This window comes from Odontesthes bonariensis, chromosome 16 (genome assembly GCF_027942865.1).
Source record: "Odontesthes bonariensis isolate fOdoBon6 chromosome 16, fOdoBon6.hap1, whole genome shotgun sequence".
NCBI lineage: Eukaryota > Metazoa > Chordata > Actinopteri > Atheriniformes > Atherinopsidae > Odontesthes > Odontesthes bonariensis.
In genome coordinates, this window is record NC_134521.1 from 1,338,590 (window position 1) to 1,355,696 (window position 17,107).

A 17,107-nucleotide genomic window follows, 5' to 3' on the forward strand; every position below is an offset into this window, starting at 1 on the left:
GTTGGCTGGGGTTTAAAAAATAAAGCGTTTTGCTTCTCAGAACAATATGCATTCAACAGAGTAATACATTTGCATCGCAAAATGGTTCTCCAGGAAAAAGTCAGACTTCACATCGCTTGGCGCTATTTTTGCCTTCCTTGATATCAATGCATCCAATGTAAACTGTGCAGACCGAGCAGTAAACACTGTAACAGGTGCGGCTATCGCTAGGTGGCTGGACGCATTGATATCAAGGGATAGGGCCAAGAGATTGTGAGGTCTGACTTTTTCCCAGAGAACGATTCTGTGATGCAAATGTATTACTCTGTTGAACGCATATTGTTCTGAGAAGCAAGACGCTTTATTTTTTAAACCCCAGCCAACTAGCCGGACTACCTTCATCAGCACCAAAACGAGGCTGGAACTCTGCTCACAGGACGCAGCAGGGGGTAAGAAGATGTTCAGAAATGATGCTGCTGATATGGGATGTTACACAGCTTCATGTCAGAAGAGGCGAACTGTCCCTTTAATGCTTCTTCCACTCCCTGCTGCAACGCTTTTATTTTATGTGAAGCACTTTGAACTGTTTTGGACATGAAATGTGCTACAAATAAACTTGATTTGATAAATAGATGACAGTTCATGACTTTATATTTAGTGAAGGAGGACAGAAACGGTTTATTTCTACCAGACTTTATTAAAAAGACATTATCAACAAAAACCATCAGAAAATTAGCGCACGTTCACTCACACACACACACACACACACACACACACACACACACACACAGCGTATCCGTCCATGTTAGCCACACACACGCCGCTCAGCTGAAGGTTTCTGAACACGATGCTTCAGATTAAACACGAAGAAAAACAGCCGGCGTTCCCTGAAGCTCAGACTTCATGCTGTGGGACAGAAATGTAGAAAAATAGCCATTTTACACTCTGCGAGTCGCATTCTCCTCCAGCCGCCTCCATCGTCTTTATTCACATATTAACAGACGCCGCCGTCACGCTGCTTCTACTCAAACTAAAATCCACGAAGAAGAAAAACAAGAAGAGCTGCAGACACAAAGCACGGTGAACCCGCCGGGTTCCGTTTGGTCAAACTTAATTTGGGGGTTTTGGACTCTGAGTTCTGACCTCCTTCTGCTGGCGTCCCAGCGGGTCCGGACCTCCGGTCGGGGGGGGGGGCGCCAACGCTCAAGCCGACTGAGCTGAAACCTCACGTGTCACTTCCTGCCGACCTCGCGGTCGACACAAACAACCTGACCCTCACAATGTTGGAGGAGATAAAACAATCGGACACCCGTTCACACGTTTAATGAGTCCTGCGCTCTCATTGGCTGACGATGAGCTGGCGCAGGTAGAGCTGCGTGAGTCCTGCGCTCTCATTGGCTGACGATGAGCTGGCGCAGGTAGAGCTGCGTGAGGCCGCGCAGCTCCTCCAGCGTGTAGTCCTCCGGCATCGGCAGGCGGCCCACGTGCGGCGCCAGCCGGGCCAGCGGGATGCTGAGGGCGTCGCCCTGCTGCAGGCTCAGCACCACGCGCAGGATGTTCGCCACGCGCTTCGCCATCTCTGCAGGAGAGAAGAGGGGCGGGGCTTAGTGAGGTCACAGCGAGGGAGAAGCAAACAGACCTGAAGGGTTCTACACGCCGTTATTCAGGTAATCAACACATCATCGATTAATCAGAATCATTTTACATTTAAAGGAGAAAAAGTTACATTATGATCCAACTTTTAGCCTCAGATAAAAACATTAGGGCTGAGCAACTACTATTATTATTATTATTATTATTGCGTTAACTCTGAGTCAATTATTTAACGCTATACACGTACATTTTAACTTCTGATTTTATCCATTGTTCTCATTTCTTTCTTTTGTTTAAAATTTAAATCATTCTTTTTATTTCTGTTTTAATGTATCTGTAAAGCACTTTGAATCGACTTGTAGTTGAATTACAAATAAACTTGCCGATAAATATAATATATCATATATATTATTATATAATATTATAGCATTAACGCATGTTTTTATTTATTTATTGTTTTAAATTTTTTTTTTTAAGGGGGGGCTTTTGTGCCCTTAATGGAAAGTTCAGAGAGACAGGAAGCAGGGGGCAGAGAGAGAGGGGGAACAACATGCAGCACAGGGCCGTCCGATGCGGGACTCGAACCGGGACCAGCTGCAGCGAGGACTATAGCCTCTGTACATGGGGCGCCTGCTCAGCCCACTACGCTACAGACAACCGCTGTTTTATCATTTATTTTATTTTGTAAAAGTCTGCTGCTCACAGGCTTTTATTCTGTAAAAGTCTGTTGCTCACAGGCTTTTATTCTGTAAAAGTCTGTTGCTCACAGGCTTTTATTTTATAAGTCTGTAGCTCACAGGCTTTTATTTTGTAAAAGTCTGTTGCTCACAGGCTTTTATTTTGTAAAAGTCTGTTGCTGTCTGCTGTGGAACAGGAAAAGAAAGTAATCGGCGGATCCACCAAACATGGAGAAGGGTACGGAACTTTTACTCGGCCATTTTCATGTTAAAGTTCTTCCAGACGGCGGAGTCGACAGAACCAAAGTCATCTGTAAACACTGCCAAGTTGAATTGTCTTCTCAGCGTAGTAGTTCCAGTCTAAAATATCACTTAAAGGCAAAACACACAACTGATAGCAGCAAGTCATTCAAGGAAACAGACAGTGGAGCGAGGCTTCTACATAAAAACTACAGAAAGATGCTGATGTTAAAAGTGTGTTTGCACAACAAATGTTATGGCACTTTCATTCATATGGCAGCACATTTAAAATAAAGCTAAATGCTAAAAGCTATACACTACTTTTGGATTCATTTTTGGATTCTGCGTACAAATGCGATTAATCGTGATTAATCAGGGAAATCATGTGATTAATTAGATTAAACATTTTAATTGTTGCCCGGCCCTAAAAAACATTTATCTCCCAAACATCCTCCTGGTAATGATAAACAGCAGCTATTAGCTTTCTAGCTAACATCCAGCTGTGCTAACATCTGTTAGCTTCTTTAAAGCCTCTTACTTCCTGTTTTATGTTGAAGCTCAGCTTTTAATCTCTTGGACCGAACTGCTCAGACACGATTTCTGGTTCTAGGTTTAAACCTCGTGGTCACAGAGTTCTGGCGGTCTGATGTTCTGAATGGACTTTCAGCCAATCAGAGGACAGATGTAACAGGAGTGTGCGGTGCTCTGACCTGATTGGGCGAGGCGGTCTCTGGCGGTGCTGCAGGGCAGCAGCTCGATCCTGCTGCACAGAGACGTGACGTCGGTGTAGAGGCGCTCCAGCTGGTAACCATCGTTCTCCATCTGGGGACGAAAAGGACCACTTTCACTTCCTGTTCTGGTGCTTTAAACTTTATTAAACATCAAAGAGCAAACAAAGCTCATCTCTATCAGGGCGTCTGAGGTCCCCAGCAGGTGTAAAACTCCCCAAAAACACTCCTTAAATTGGCCCCGCCCTCTCTGTTAAGCCCCGCCCTCTCACATCCCCCCTGCTGGACGGATGAAGCCAGCTTCTGGTGGAAATGTTCTGCTGTCAGCTGCACTGAGGAGCATGCATCTTCCATCCAGCAGCAGCCTCAGAGGATATCAGAGCCCAGTGGATAAACTCTATCTGAGGCTAATGTTCCAGCAGAGTTAGCTAAAGACTGTGGATGAACTCTATCTGAGGCTAATGTTCCAGCAGAGTTAGCTACAGACTGTGGATGAACTCTATCTGAGGCTAATGTTCCAGCAGAGTTAGCTAAAGACTGTGGATGAACTCTATCTGAGGCTAATGTTCCAGCAGAGTTAGCTAAAGACTGTGGATAAACTCTATCTGAGGCTAATGTTCCAGCAGAGTTAGCTACAGACTGTGGATGAACTCTATCTGAGGCTAATGTTCCAGCAGAGTTAGCTAAAGACTGTGGATAAACTCTATCTGAGGCTAATGTTCCAGCAGAGTTAGCTAAAGACTGTGGATAAACTCTATCTGAGGCTAATGTTCCAGCAGAGTTAGCTAAAGACTGTGGATAAACTCTGAGGCTAATGTTCCAGCAGAGTTAGCTCCAGACTGTGGATGAACTCTATCTGAGGCTAATGTTCCAGCAGAGTTAGCTACAGACTGTGGATGAACTCTATCTGAGGCTAATGTTCCAGCAGAGTTAGCTACAGACTGTGGATGAACTCTATCTGAGGCTAATGTTCCAGCAGAGTTAGCTACAGACTGTGGATAAACTCTATCTGAGGCTAATGTTCCAGCAGAGTTAGCTACAGACTGTGGATGAACTCTATCTGAGGCTAATGTTCCAGCAGAGTTAGCTAAAGACTGCTGGAACTCCTCCTGGTTTATTTATTGAGTTATTTTCTCCTTTAGCAGCAGCTAACGCTAACAGCTTAGCTAATGAAAGTGACGTACACCAGCTTCTAAGGAGTTATTTTCTCCTTTAGCAGCAGCTAACGCTAACAGCTTAGCTGAAGCTTTCTAGGTGAACGGTTCTGTTCTGTAATCCCTGTAAGCAGCTAATGCTAACAGCTTAGTTGAAGCTAATGCTAACAGCTTAGCATTTAAACTGAAGGAAACCCGACAGATCGACTCCACCTGCTGCTGCTGCTTTAAGGTGGATGTGCGTCTCTAAACTGTTACTGAACTCAGAGGCTGATCCGTCTCACGTTTCCATGGTTTCTCTCCTGTAAACGAACACTTCGAAGCTTCATTTTACGCCGCGGAGCAGCTGTGGTACCTGCTGGGTGTCCTGCAGGGTCTTGATGACCCTGATGTAGTCCAGGTAAACCCCCCCCGCTGTGTCCCAGTCCTGGATGGTGGCGCTGTGCTCAGGGACCGCCAGGCCCTCCAGGAACTCCAGCAGGTAGTCGTGGTTATCGTTGATGATGCAATCTGCGGGAGAAACAAACAAAGAGTCCTTTCAGCACCGAGAACTCAGACTTCCTGCCGGGGGGAACAGATGTTGACCAAGATGATTAAAGGGACAGTTCGCCTCTTCTGACATGAAGCTGTGTAACATCCCATATCAGCAGCATCATTTCTGAACATCTTCTTACCCCCTGCTGCGTCCTGTGAGCAGAGTTCCAGCCTCGTTTTGGTGTTGATGAAGGTAGTCCGGCTAGTTGGCTGGGGTTTAAAAAATAAAGCGTTTTGCTTCTCAGAACAATATGCGTTCAACAGAGTAATACATTTGCATCACAAAATGGTTCTCCAGGAAAAAGTCTGACCTTTCCTTCCCTCTCCTTTCCGTGCAGATCGAAGTGCAGAGCGAGCAGTCCCCTTCTTCCCAGCAGCAAACAGCGTAACAGGCGGCAGCAGGCAGTGACACGAAGGGAGAGAAAATAGGGCCAAGAGATTGTGGGCTCTGACTTTTTCCTGGAGAACCATTTTGCGATGCAAATGTATTACTCTGTTGAACGCATATTGTTCTGAGAAGCAAAACGCTTTATTTTTTAAACCCCAGCCAACTAGCCGGACTACCTTCATCAACACCAAAACGAGGCTGGAACTCTGCTCACAGGACGCAGCAGGGGGTAAGAAGATGTTCAGAAATGATGTTGCTGATATGGGATGTTACACAGCTTCATGTCAGAAGAGGCGAACTGTCCCTTTAAGGCAGAACCCTTCCCATGGGTGTCTGTGCGTACCTGAGGCCAGGTGCTGGATCAGCAGCCGGTGGCACTGGTTCCAGTATCCGGCCCGGTACAGGTGCAGAGCCTGCTGGTGCCTGTCGGCGTGGCGCTGGGCCCGGGTGGCCTTGGCCTCGTGGATCCACTGATCCGGGACCAGCAGCCGCTCCGTCAGGAAGCGCTCCCTGCGGAGCGAGCGGTCGGTGTCCTGCAGGGGGCAGTGCAGCGTCAGCATGGCCCTCACAGCTCGCTCCCGCTGGCTGAGGACGCAGAGAGAGAGACAAAGGTTTTACTTTCTCACACCCGGGCAGAACAGCCAGTCTGGCCCCAGTCTGGCCCCAGTCTGGCCCCAGTCCGGCCCCAGTCTGGCCCCAGTCCGGCCCCAGTCCGGCCCCAGTCTGGCCCCCCCCAGTCCGGCCCCAGTCCGGCCCCAGTCTGGCCCCAGTCCGGCCCCAGTCTGGCCACCCCCAGTCTGGCCACCCCCAGTCTGGCCACCCCCAGTCTGGCCCCAGTCTGGCCACCCCCAGTCTGGCCACCCCCAGTCTGGCCCCAGTCTGGCCCCAGTCTGGCCCCCCCCAGTCTGGCCACCCCCAGTCCGGCCCCAGTCTGGCCCCAGTCTGGCCCCAGTCTGGCCACCCCCAGTCTGGCCACCCCCAGTCTGGCCCCAGTCTGGCCCCAGTCGCACTTTTAAATCCAGGTTAAAAACATTTCTCTTTCCGTGTGCTTAGGGTTGAGTTTATATTTTTATTTTTTCCCTTCTTCTTTGATTGCTTTTATCTGTGTTTTAATTTTTATTCTATTTTTTTTCCTCCTCTTTATTTATTTAAATTTGCAAATTTTTATTGAGTTTTTGTTTTCCATACAGGCGAACAACCACAATTCCACATTTTTCACATTATCCTTCCCGTATTCAACAAACTATTGTGCCCACACTCTGTATCTGTATTGAAGCATTTTAACCTTTCTTTCCTTTATGTACTTCAAACCTGCCCGAACACTTTCAGTACCTGGCATTTACTGTTCCTTCTTCTCATTTAAATATCCGTGCAAATGAACTATATACAATCTGCAGCTATGTAAGGGTTCCTCCTGTCCCCAGGGTTTTATTCAACAAAATCTGACCTCAATGGGGAAACAAAGTCCAACCAATTTTTCCAGTAATTCTTAAATTTGCCAGATTCTAATCTGATAGAAAATGTCATATAAATATTGTGCATTACGTCCACCCAATCTTTCCTTTCAGGCTCCTCTGCTTGCATCCGTTTCCTAGTTATGGCTTTTTTGCCAGACACCGTCATGATCCCAAACATATTTATCAGCTGATCTTGACAACCTTCCGTCCCTCTTCTCATGTAAAGAGCATCAAATGTGAACAGCATGCTCGTCCCCAAAACTATATCCATCCCGTTCTTTACCTTCTTTACCCGATATGTGAGCAGTCCCAGAACACGTGGAACTGACCAGCTTCTCCGCATCCCCTGCAACCTCTTGTTTTTTTCCCTCTTTAAATTGCTCGTTTTTATGCTGTTCTTTTAAATGCCTCGTCTTTATGTAAAGCACATTGAGTTGCCTGTGGTGTGAAATGCGCTGTATAAATAAAGATGCCTTGCTTAAGGATCCCCTCAAAAATGAGATGCTGCATCTCGAGGGGCCATCCTTGAAATAAAAAACAAATAAACTTCCTGTTGTCTCAGATAAACGGGTCTGATGGACGTACGTGTGGTCGGGGATGTGCAGCAGGATGAAGACGGCCATGTGCCACAGGCCGGCGCTCTCCAGCTGAGCGGCGTAGCTGGCGTGGAGGAGTCCCTGCCGCGAGGCGCTCAGGTGGGCGTAGTGCAGCGCCTGCAGGACGCCCCACAGGTGCCAGCTGAGGCGGTAATCCAGGCGCCGCCAGGTGACCGTGAGAGGGTCCAACAGCTGCTGCAGGCTGTAATGTCTGCGGGAGGACACACAGCAGGCTGTCAGACTCATAACTCAGCCGCAGACACAACCTGGAACATAGAGATGCAGTACCAACAGTCTGCCACCAGGGGGCAGCGCTTCCACCTCTGAGGTCCTGTGGTTCACAGCCTGGTTTACCTGTCGCTGTAGAGCTTCAGCAGGTGGAAGCACAGGTCAAACAGAGGCCGCTTAGACTCCTCCTCCTCCTCCTCGACCTCCTCGTCGGCCTCCTCAGCCTCCAGGTAGGGGGGCCGGGGGGCGCAGGCGTACTTTCCTGCCTCCTCCGAGCCCTGCAGGACGGAAGCAATGAGCATCAAATGCAGTCAGACACCAGGAAAGAAGACGGCTGAGAGGGCGGCAGCAGCAGCTCACCTGGAAGGCAGCCTCGTATTTGGCGAGGGCGTCGGCCACAGACGCCGTGGGAGTCAGCATGAACCACAGGTGCACCGCCACGCAGCGCTTCCAGTCCAGCTGCGAGCACACGTTCACCACCGAGTCCGAGGACTGCCACACCTGAGGGGGGAAACACACCTGTTAACACCCGATACAGGTGATACACTGACACCTGTATCCGTGGTTACTAAAAACAAGTTTCTGTCAGACTGCAGACGAACAAACAGCTTCGGGTGCTTACAGGTTTCCCAGCGAGCAGCGTGAAGATGCGAAGGCGCTCCTCGGTCAGGTAGCAGTCCGTCTGCATCCGGTTCCAGTCGGCGAGCTGCAGGGCGAGCAGGTCGCGGCAGCACTGCGAGCCCACGGCCTGGGACAGCAGCAGGGACAGCCGGTGGTCTCCTGCAGACACACGGCTGCTCGTCAGCAGAGTTTATAAACTTTCAGGTTACAGGTGCGTCCTGCTGAGGCTCTACTTCCTGCTCCTTTAAAGGGACAGTTCGCCTCATTAAAGGGACAGTTCGCCTCTTCTGACATGAAGCTGTGTAACATCCCATATCAGCAGCATCATTTCTGAACATCTTCTTACCCCCTGCTGCGTCCTGTGAGCAGAGTTCCAGCCTCGTTTTGGTGTTGATGAAGGTAGTCCGGCTAGTTGGCTGGGGTTTAAAAAATAAAGCGTTTTGCTTCTCAGAACAATATGCGTTCAACAGAGTAATACATTTGCATCACAAAATGGTTCTCCAGGAAAAAGTCAGAGCCCACAATCTCTTGGACCTATTTTCTCTCCCTTCGTATCACTGCCTGCTGCCGACAGCCGCGCCTGTTACGGTGTTTACTGCTCGGAAGCAGGGGGCTGCTCAGTCTGCACAGCAGGTAAAGGAAAAGAAGGAAACAAAAGAAAACGAAACAAAAAGAAAGGAAAGAAAAAAGTAAAGAGAAAGAAAGGAAGGAAGGAAAAGAAAATGAAAGAAAAGGAAAGAAAAAGGAAAGCCGCCTGCCGACAGCCGCGCCTGTTACTGTGTTTGCTGCTCGGTCTGCACAGCAGGCAGTGATACGAAGGGAGAGAAAATAGGGCCAAGAGATTGTGAGGTCTGACTTTTTCCTGGAGAACCATTTTGTAATGCAAATGTATTACTCTGTTCAACGCATATTGTTCTGAGAAGCAAAACGCTTTATTTTTTAAACCCCAGCCAACTAGCCGGACTACCTTCATCAACACCAAAACGAGGCTGGAACTCTGCTCACAGGACGCAGCAGGGGGTAAGAAGATGTTCAGAAATGATGCTGCTGATATGGGATGTTACACAGCTTCATGTCAGAAGAGGCGAACTGTCCCTTTAATGAGGCGAACTGTCCCTTTAAAGAGGAGAACTGTCCCTTTAAGCTGCTTTAACCTTTAACTGTTCAATCATACATGTTCGGCCCAATCCCAGCTCCTCAGGTAGAAGTGAGGGGGCCGCTCACCTTCCTTCTGGGCCACCCGGCACGCCTCGCTGATGCGATTGCCCGTCAGGTAGCTGAAGATGGCGTCCGTATGGCGCCCTTTCCCCGCCACAGCGACCTCCTCCTCCACCCTGCGGGCGGCGCCGTGGGACAGCCAGGCCGAGAAGGTGCGCCTCCTCTCCAGCTGCTGGTCGTACTCGCTGGGCGTGTCGGCGCCCGGCTCCGGTTCTGAGGGCCCCAGCCGGCCCCACAGGGCCTCGCACAGAGTCCAGACCTCGGCCCAGTGGCCCAGCAGGGCTGCGGGGGGGAGGGGAGAGTTTCTGTGAGTCTCACCTATAAAACCTTCCTTCTGCAGCTCGATCTGCGAGCCCACTCACGCTCTGCGGCGCCACGTTTGTCGCTCAGCTCCGTGATCCACTCGGCGTACTCGTGCAGCGCCGCCACGCCGGGCTGCGGCTGCACCAGCGGGCAGGCGGAGCCGTCGGGGACGCTGACGGCGCTGTGCTTCAGGCAGATCTCCAGGGGGCGCTGCAGCCCCGCCTGGCTCTCGTCCTCGTCCTCCTCGTCCTCGTCCTTCCCCTGCGGCGGCTCCAGACCCGCCAGCTGCTCCAGAACCACCTTAAAGGGGCTTTCTGTGAGTCTGCAGGAGAAACGAAACAAGTTAACCGTTACGACGCGTCAATTAATTGTATGGTCTGCATTAGAGGGATATCCACAGTAGGAGTGTGTTACATATCAAAGGTGCACATAGGAAACACATTTTTATTTTATTTTAACAGGGAGCCTTTATTTAAACTTTAAATATGTTATATTTTGTATTGTTTGTTGTTCATTGTTGGTTTTTTGCTCTTAATTTAATTTTGAAATGCAGAATTAATAGCCAATGGGACATTTTATTTGTAATTATATATGTATATTTCTTTTAAAAAGCCCAGAACGTGGGAGGTCCCTGTGTGTCTGCTCTTATAGGCATTAAAGTGCAGATCCTATATTCCGGCCATCAGAGTGTTGATTATACACGCAACCAGACTACAGCAGCTACACATGCAGCGCAGGAAAAGCAGAGAACAAGGCAGCGTATGCAACAGGCTGTTTCCACAGCGAGGACGAGCACCCTGCAGGTCATACAGGACTCGTTTTCCTCCTCACACCTCATCCTGACTGAACGCCAGCGATTGATAAAAAGTGATCAGAATTCGTACTTTTTAAAATCAGCCTGTCCTGACATGCCGCGAGCGAAGTCACTCCGTCCAGCGATCACGCCGACCCCTTATAAAATCGCCCGTGCTGTCTCTATTTGGACAACATTTCGAGGCGTCCCGCCTAGGGATGGGAATCGAGAACCGGTTCTTGTTGAGAACCGGTTCCCAGTGTTTCAATTCCTTGGACTCGTTTGGCGATGTTGCAAATGATTCCCTTATCGATCCCAGTGGGCGTGAATGACGTCACCACGCAGCGTTGCGTGGCGAGTCCAGCGCAGCCAGCAGCCAACAGTAAACATGGCGCCCAAGCGGTACAAACGCTCGAAAGTTTGGTTACACATCCCTAAAAAAGACGACAACAGGGCAACTTGCAAAGTGAATATTTCACCAAAGGGAGGAAATACTACCAACATGCAATAACTATGAATGAATGATTAACGTTGGTGAATCTGAACCCAGCAACGTTAGCAACGTTAGCAAGTCCTCGGCTAACACTGCAGGTCACTAACTAACTAACAAACACTGCCTATCATGTTAGCACCATTTGCCTGATTGTAAAAGCTGCTGTTAGTAACGGTTAAGGTTAAATGAATGCCTTCTCAGGCATTACATTTAGATGAAATCATGAGAGACAGAGCCTGACTGGCTCAGAGCCAGAGGCTGGTGGTACTACCCCCAGTTCACCTCTACCTCCAGCTTCTCCTTTCACCAGAGCAGGAAGAGTTAAATTACCCAGGCCAGGATAGACCAATGTGGACCTCACCGTTGTTGGGTTTGTGAGGTCATGACTCGTGTTACTTCTAAACTAAACAAAGTTGATGCTAATCGACCCGTTTGTTGTCCTTTTTCTCCAAATGAGAATCGATAAGGGAACCGACAAAGAACCGAATCGTTAAGCAGAATCGAAAATGTAATTGTAAAAATCTCATCAATTTCCATCCCTAGTCCCGCCCCTAAACACTTCTTATTGGTTGAAATGAACACACTGCTTCCTGTTGACAAGCTAGTTAGCAACAGGTCAGCTAACTAGCTTAGCATCACTCAGGGAATAACGAACGAGGAGAATCTTTACCGTGGAACAGCACCCGATGGTTTATGACCACAAACACCCGAACCACAAAGATCTGAGCCGAAGGGAGCCGGAGAACTCGGTGTTTCAGGTGAGGACTTTCTGAACCAATAGAATCGTCACGCTGCATATCAGGACGCCCTCGTTTAATTCTGTTGTCGTATCGCGTCAGTTTCGCTCGCTTTCAGTCAGAACGAGGTGTCAGAGTTACAGGAAGTGTGGCTGAACCTTCTAAGTGTCAGAGCGGCTTCGGTTCTTACGGTTTGCTCCTGGCAGCTTTCGGCAGGAAGCTGAAGTCCGTTTTGGTGGAGAGTTCGTGGCGTTCGAGGTGTCCGGACGTCTGCGAACTCAGCTGGCTGCCGCAGTGCGCCAGCGTCCAGCCGGGCCCCCAGCCCACCCTGAAGGAGCGGGTGGAAAACATCCCCATGTCCATCAGCAGATCCCCCTGAAAAAAGACAACGACGACACAAACTGTTACCGGAGAAAAAGCTTTGCTCAGAAAACAGCGTGAAGCACCAAAGAACGAGTCGCTGAGCCCGACTGAACACGGGATGAAAGCGCCCACCTTCCCCTGAGTGGCCGACTCCTTCAGGGAGACGGGGCCGCCCAGGCGCCGCACTCCCACCGTCCTGATGGGAGGCTCCGCCGTTCTCTGGGGCAGCAGGAACGAGGCGCCCTTCCACTGCAGGGGCCGGGAGGGGTCCACCGCCGCCGGAGACCCCCGGGACGCAGGCCGGGGAGGCCGGGGGGGGTCCGAGAACTGAGAGGCGAACCGGGCCTGAAGGAGCCCTCCGGCTGCAGAGACAGAGGAAGAGGAGTCAGGAAAGCTTCACCTGAGGGAGGAGGAGGACGGAGGTCGGGGGTCCATACCGGAGGGCCGGCCCTGAGCGCCCGGCAGGACGAGGCGGGGAGACGAGATGTCGGCGAGCTTCAGGGCGCCCCGGTCCTGGAAAGCCTCGCCTTCGTCATCGTCCTCAGCGAACAGAGACGCCTTCATGATCTGCAGGAAGAGAGTCGAACCCAGAGTTTGAGTGTTAAGCATCCGGCATAACTTCCAACTTTGTTCGTCATCTGTATATCCATTCTGACCAGTAAGTGCTCGTCAAATTAGCTAATATTATCCTGTTAGCCTAGTCGGTAGTTAGCTAACGTTAGCTTGATGTGATTCAAGGTGGACAGGTTGGACATAGAACGATGGATCCACAGGTGTAAAAATTAATGGACAGAAACCTAAAATGATGTTTGCACCGTTTACATTCACGTCCGGACATCTTCCCAGGTGACCGTCTTCAGTTTGACCTCAGAAAGCCGGATTTCTTTGGCTCTTTGAGCCTTCAGACCAAGGGCAGGGTCAGATGAGGGGCTGGGAGTCAGTTTTTAAATGTGCTTCATGAATACATTTGATTTAAAATTTTACTAAACATCAATCAGAACATTTTCTTTTCCCACATTTGATTTTTTTCTTCACTGCAGCCACTTTTACTTAAATATTACGTGTTATGGTTGGTTCAGGTTGGTGGTTCCTCCAGTGCAAGTCCAAACGAGGATGGACTCCACCACTGCTTCAACCTGGCCATCTAATTTAAGATCACTGTCTGTTTTAAAAGCCGTCCGACTTCCTGCCTGATATTTACTCGGATTATAAACTCTGGCTGCGTTTGAAACCGCATACTTCTCCTACTTCCTCACCTGAAAATGTTTCAAATGTTGCTAAAGTTTACAGAGTTTAGAGCTTAAGAGAAATCAGCTTCAGGCCGGCCACGTTTAGATCCCCAACGTGTTGAAAACCTGACAAAATACCGGCTGTTTACAATTTTGTTCCCACGAATTCGGCGCTACTAAAGCTAGCCGCAGTGAGCTAACGCACTTCCAGTTATTTTCACAAAATAAAATACCCGTTGCCTTTTATCATAGGGAAAGCCATTACCATACAATTGGTGCTTTTGTTTTGAAAACAGGAAGTGAACCTACCCTCGTTGTAGCTAGCTTGAAACTGCCGTTTTGACAGGAAATGACGATCGGCGACGTCACGTTACGTTGCATCTTGGGTAGTTTGAGTATGAGTAGTAACCTCATGATGCATACCCAACATTTCAGAGAATCTAGTATGCATCCGGGAACTTCTTGTTTACTCAAACTGGCATACTCACTCAAAAAGTTAGTAGGAGAAGTATGCGGTTTAGAACACAGGCAGTGTCTATTTTAAAAGCCGTCCCACTTCCTGCCTGATATTTACTAGGATCATAAACTCTGACCTGACGTTTCTAACCGGTCTGACGCCGCTCTGCAGACGGTGGAACTAACACCTGATTTGCTAGGTTTCCTAAGTTTCCTGCGGCTCTACCTGCAGAGTGTGCGGGTTGATCCCCAGCGAGGAGGCGATGTGGCCGGACGCAGAGACGCCGTCGTGCTCCACGGACACAAAAGCGCCCGGCTTCCCGCCCATCACGTCCATGTCCTCCGGCAGCAGGTCGCCGTCCTCCTCTCCTCCCAGCATGCTCTCTGTCGGGAGGCTCTGAGTGATGTCGGCCATGTCGCTGTCCAGCTCCGCCACGCCGCTCGCCAGATCCACAACGGTGGACTGAAGACAGACACGAGAGCGTGAGGACAGGCGGAATAAGTCTGAGACGAACACATTTCATCGGCTGCTCGACAGAGACGGAAGCAGAAGCAACAAACGAACATTTCTGAGCCTGAAAACTGAAAATATTTCAGCCCCGAAGACACAAACTACGTCTCCATCAGCCGATCAGACTTGGAACTAACAGACTCGGAACTCTGCGGGCCAACAAAGACAAAAACGTGACTTCAGTCGTCTTCAGTAACTTTATTTCTTTCATAAATTCAGAGTGAATATTCGTACATTTCATGTCACACACGTTAAATCAGACTCATGAGGAACATTAAAAGTTATTTTAGTTTCTGCTCGTCCGTTAAAAACTGCACATAAAAGGTCAGAGAAACACATCAGAAGCTTTTCTGAGGCCGAGAAACACCAGAGAACACCGACCATGTGACTCACGGATCAGTGTTTGGGTTAAAGTGGAACCTCTGGTGAAACATCTGGAGTCCCCACAACTCAAACCAGCACATTTCCACCATCAGTGACGATGTGGGGCTGATGGGAGGTGGAGGCTGAGCTCAGCTTTCAGTTCAGCCTTTTCCTCAGGAAACGTCAGTTCAATAACACGAGCAGCAAACACAATCTGAGGGAAACGTTTCCCTCCTGCAGAGCTGCTGAACAGGAGCGCTGCAGCGACTGATGGGGAAAGCTTTGAATCAGGATTCCATCAGTTTTACTGAGATAAAAACATTCCTGCGGTGCTTCTACAGAGAACATTCAGCTGGTTTCTGTCTCCATATAAAACGGGAGAACTCCATAATTTCCTGGTTTTTCTGCATCAAGTTTGAAAATCTGATAAAAAGTTTGTTTTCCACTTGGATAAATAAGCCGACGAACATTCACCGTCGGCTGAGATTTTACCCTGAAGAAGAAAATCTGCGGCAGCTTTTAATGTGAAAAAAACCAGGATCTACTTCCTGTCGAGTCTTTCAGCTCAGCGCATGAACGCAGAGGAAAGAATTTAACTCCTCAAACCTTTAAAGTCTCAGACCGAAGCGTGATGATGTCACCAAACATTTCTCAGCTCTACAATCAGAAACGAGCGTCTGTGAGCGACAGCTTTAATCAGTGAGTGTGGCGGGGCGCCGGCTGCTCTACCTGAGCCTGCGGCGCCACCTGCTGCTGGGAGGGCGGAAGCAGCTGCTGCAGCCTGGAGGCAGGAAGTGACATCATGGTCTTCAGCTTCTTGGGCTCGGCTTTCGGCGGGACGTCTTCGTCCTCGTCGGAGTCCTGGAGGCCGTACTTGGAGAAATGGGCCACCTGACAGGAAGAGGGGGAGGAGTCACTTAAAGCCGAGTACGTGACATCACGTGCAGTCATGTGACTCTTTGAAGGTCAGAGCGCCGTGCGACCCACCTCGAACACCCAGGATCCGGTCTCCGTGCGGTACTCCAGGAAGCGGGCGCCCTGCTTGCGGGACGCCTTCTCCAGCCGGCCCTCGTAGTTCATGTCGGCCAGACGCTCGGGGCTCCGGATCTGAGTGCAACTCGTCTTGTCGTTCGGCCAAACGCCGTCCAGCGTGACCTCAGCCCGCCTGCGAACACACGGAACAAACCAAACCCATCAGACAGAGACGCGGGGACCAGCTGCAGGTTGGGACAAATATGGGCTGTATTCCAAACCGCATACTTCTCCTACTAACTTTCTGAGTTAGTATGCGAGTTTGAGTAAGCGAGAAGTTCCCGGATGCATACTAGATTCTCCGAAATGTTGGGTATGCATCATGAGGTTACTACTCATACTCAAACTACCCAAGATGCAACGTAACGTGACGTCGCCAATCGTCATTTCCTGTCAAATGTTATGTTATATATGTTAGTATGGAAGTATGCAGCATGGAAGTATGCAGTAGGGAAGTATGGAAGTATGCAGTATGGAAGTATGCAGTAGGGAAGTATGGAAGTATGCAGTATGGAAGTATGCAGTAGGGAAGTATGGAAGTATGCAGTATGGAAGTATGCAGTAGGGAAGTATGCAGTAGGGAAGTATGCGCTAGGGAAGAATGTAGTAGGGAAGTATGTAGTATGCAGTATGGAAGTATGTAGTATGGAAGTATGTAGTATGGAAGTATGTAGTATGGAAGTATGCAGTATGGAAGTATGCAGTATGGAAGTATGCAGTATGGAAGTATGTAGTATGGAAGTATGCAGTATGTAGTAGGGACGTATGTAGTATGCAGTATGTAGTATGGAAGTATGTAGTATGCAGTATGGAAGTATGTAGTATGCAGTATGGAAGTATGTAGTATGCAGTATGGAAGTATGTAGTATGCAGTATGGAAGTATGTAGTTTCGAACACAGCCTTGGGCTGCCATCACTCACCTGTTAAGCCCCTCCCCCTCTGACGGCTTGTTTTTGTCGTCCGGGTACACGATGACCTCTTTGCGTCTGAAGTGGACGATCTCGTCGAGGTTCAGGCCCGTCACGTTCACCTCGCCGGGGAAGAAGATGGAGCCGTAACCTGTTGGAACCAATCGGAACATGAGCAGTCCAATCGGGCTCCTCGCCCTCCACGCCCAGCAGGAAGTCGGTGGCCGTTACCTTTCCTGCCGATGGTGAAGTTTTCCACCACGCACTCCCCGTTTTCATCCACCATCTCGGCCAGATCTTCCAGGGAGGGGATGGTGTAGTAACCCACACGGTTCAGAACGATGCCTGAAACACAGAACCCGCTGTCAGTCTGACGCCATGTTTTCACACAGCGCAGGGGGAGGGGCTCAGAGGTGGTCTTAAAGGGACAGTTCGCCTCTTCTGACATGAAGCTGTGTAACATCCCATATCAGCAGCATCATTTCTGAACATCTTCTTACCCCCT

At 49.5% G+C, this 17,107-nt stretch overlaps 1 protein-coding gene across 4 annotated transcripts in view; it reads right to left on the minus strand.

The window, feature by feature from the left end:
- Positions 1 to 931: 931 nt before the first annotated feature.
- Positions 932 to 17,107, minus strand: part of nup98 (nucleoporin 98 and 96 precursor) — a 29,846-nt gene continuing 13,670 nt past the window's right edge. For all 4 annotated transcript variants that reach the window (XM_075487273.1, XM_075487272.1, XM_075487270.1 and 1 more), the window contains 18 exons: positions 16,834 to 16,947; positions 16,615 to 16,753; positions 15,649 to 15,826; positions 15,391 to 15,552; positions 14,014 to 14,250; positions 12,540 to 12,669; positions 12,235 to 12,464; positions 11,930 to 12,114; positions 9,776 to 10,038; positions 9,420 to 9,695; positions 8,197 to 8,354; positions 7,935 to 8,075; positions 7,701 to 7,852; positions 7,336 to 7,557; positions 5,637 to 5,878; positions 4,727 to 4,881; positions 3,200 to 3,311; positions 932 to 1,558 (listed from right to left, as the gene is read on the minus strand). In XM_075487273.1, coding sequence (XP_075343388.1) covers positions 1,371 to 1,558; positions 3,200 to 3,311; positions 4,727 to 4,881; positions 5,637 to 5,878; positions 7,336 to 7,557; positions 7,701 to 7,852; positions 7,935 to 8,075; positions 8,197 to 8,354; positions 9,420 to 9,695; positions 9,776 to 10,038; positions 11,930 to 12,114; positions 12,235 to 12,464; positions 12,540 to 12,669; positions 14,014 to 14,250; positions 15,391 to 15,552; positions 15,649 to 15,826; positions 16,615 to 16,753; positions 16,834 to 16,947 — 3,284 coding nt within the window. In that variant the 3' untranslated portion in view covers positions 932 to 1,370. The remainder of the gene's footprint in view (positions 1,559 to 3,199; positions 3,312 to 4,726; positions 4,882 to 5,636; positions 5,879 to 7,335; positions 7,558 to 7,700; positions 7,853 to 7,934; positions 8,076 to 8,196; positions 8,355 to 9,419; positions 9,696 to 9,775; positions 10,039 to 11,929; positions 12,115 to 12,234; positions 12,465 to 12,539; positions 12,670 to 14,013; positions 14,251 to 15,390; positions 15,553 to 15,648; positions 15,827 to 16,614; positions 16,754 to 16,833; positions 16,948 to 17,107) is intronic.